The sequence below is a fragment of the Zerene cesonia genome, chromosome 4 (assembly GCF_012273895.1).
Source record: "Zerene cesonia ecotype Mississippi chromosome 4, Zerene_cesonia_1.1, whole genome shotgun sequence".
NCBI classification, from domain to species: domain Eukaryota; kingdom Metazoa; phylum Arthropoda; class Insecta; order Lepidoptera; family Pieridae; genus Zerene; species Zerene cesonia.
In genome coordinates this window covers 1,905,116-1,906,031 of record NC_052105.1, presented here as the reverse complement: position 1 = coordinate 1,906,031, position 916 = coordinate 1,905,116, and the positions used below count along the sequence as shown (strand labels likewise).

At 30.9% G+C, this 916-nt stretch overlaps 1 protein-coding gene across 1 annotated transcript in view; it reads left to right on the top strand.

Annotated features, from left to right (window-relative positions):
- LOC119839773 (protein fem-1 homolog CG6966) overlaps positions 1–38 on the top strand; it is an 18,715-nt gene extending 18,677 nt beyond the window's left edge. The window contains exon 11 of the mRNA XM_038366213.1: positions 17–38. Within this exon, the coding sequence (XP_038222141.1) occupies positions 17–38 (22 nt within the window). The remainder of the gene's footprint in view (positions 1–16) is intronic.
- Positions 39–916: the final 878 nt, after the last annotated feature.

Sequence of the window (916 nt, the reverse complement as noted above, 5' to 3'; positions counted from 1 at the left end):
TGAAAGCAACTCACAGAAAGGCTATTTATGGCACTTGAACAGTGGCTTTATACTCAAATATCATAACATGAAATAGCTTCGATACGACGTCAAAGAAAGACAAAGATACACTTGGGGTTTATAATAAGGTACTGTTTTATTACACTGAAAAGAATAAGAAAATCTTAAACTTACTCTCTTGTAAGCCACATATTTTTCACCATAACATTTTCGCCGGGCGCTACGTTCTTTAGCATTTGACGCAGCTGGTAGCTCTTGTTCAATATAGCCTCAACATTATTGTTCTCTTTTAAGAAGGGAGCATATTTATAAAATTCGTAGAATGCCTTTCCATCGAATGTTGAAATATCTGTGTTCGATACAAATTCGAATTTTTTCATCTGTAATAAAGAATACTACCCAACTTAGTTAGGCAGACTAGTGAGTATTTTTTGATCATCAATGTTTATTTTTGTCCAATTCGAAAGTTAAGGATTAATAAAATATACAAAGCTGATAAAATAATTGCCACACATCTCTCTCACAGATGAGTGAACGAATTATTATATTTTGTTTCCATTTAAGTACTTATAAATTTGTTTCAAGGTAATAAATTTTTCTTTCTTTCTTTTCATTTATATGACCCTATCGTCAAAGTACAAATATCCTAACAAAATAAACTACTTAATTAAATAGCTATATGAAATAATTAAATCAATTAAAATTTACCACTTACCTTGGCTTAGATTTTACAAACAATTTAGTAACTTTTATGATTACCCAATTATTTCAATTAAAATTAAATAAAGCAATAAATCGTCGCGTGTGATCTACTACTTATTTAATATACCTATAGCTATGCCTGTAGCTGTCGACAGACGGCAGACACTAGACTAGTAAGGCGATCGCCGCGGATAATGGAATAAATAATCACTTC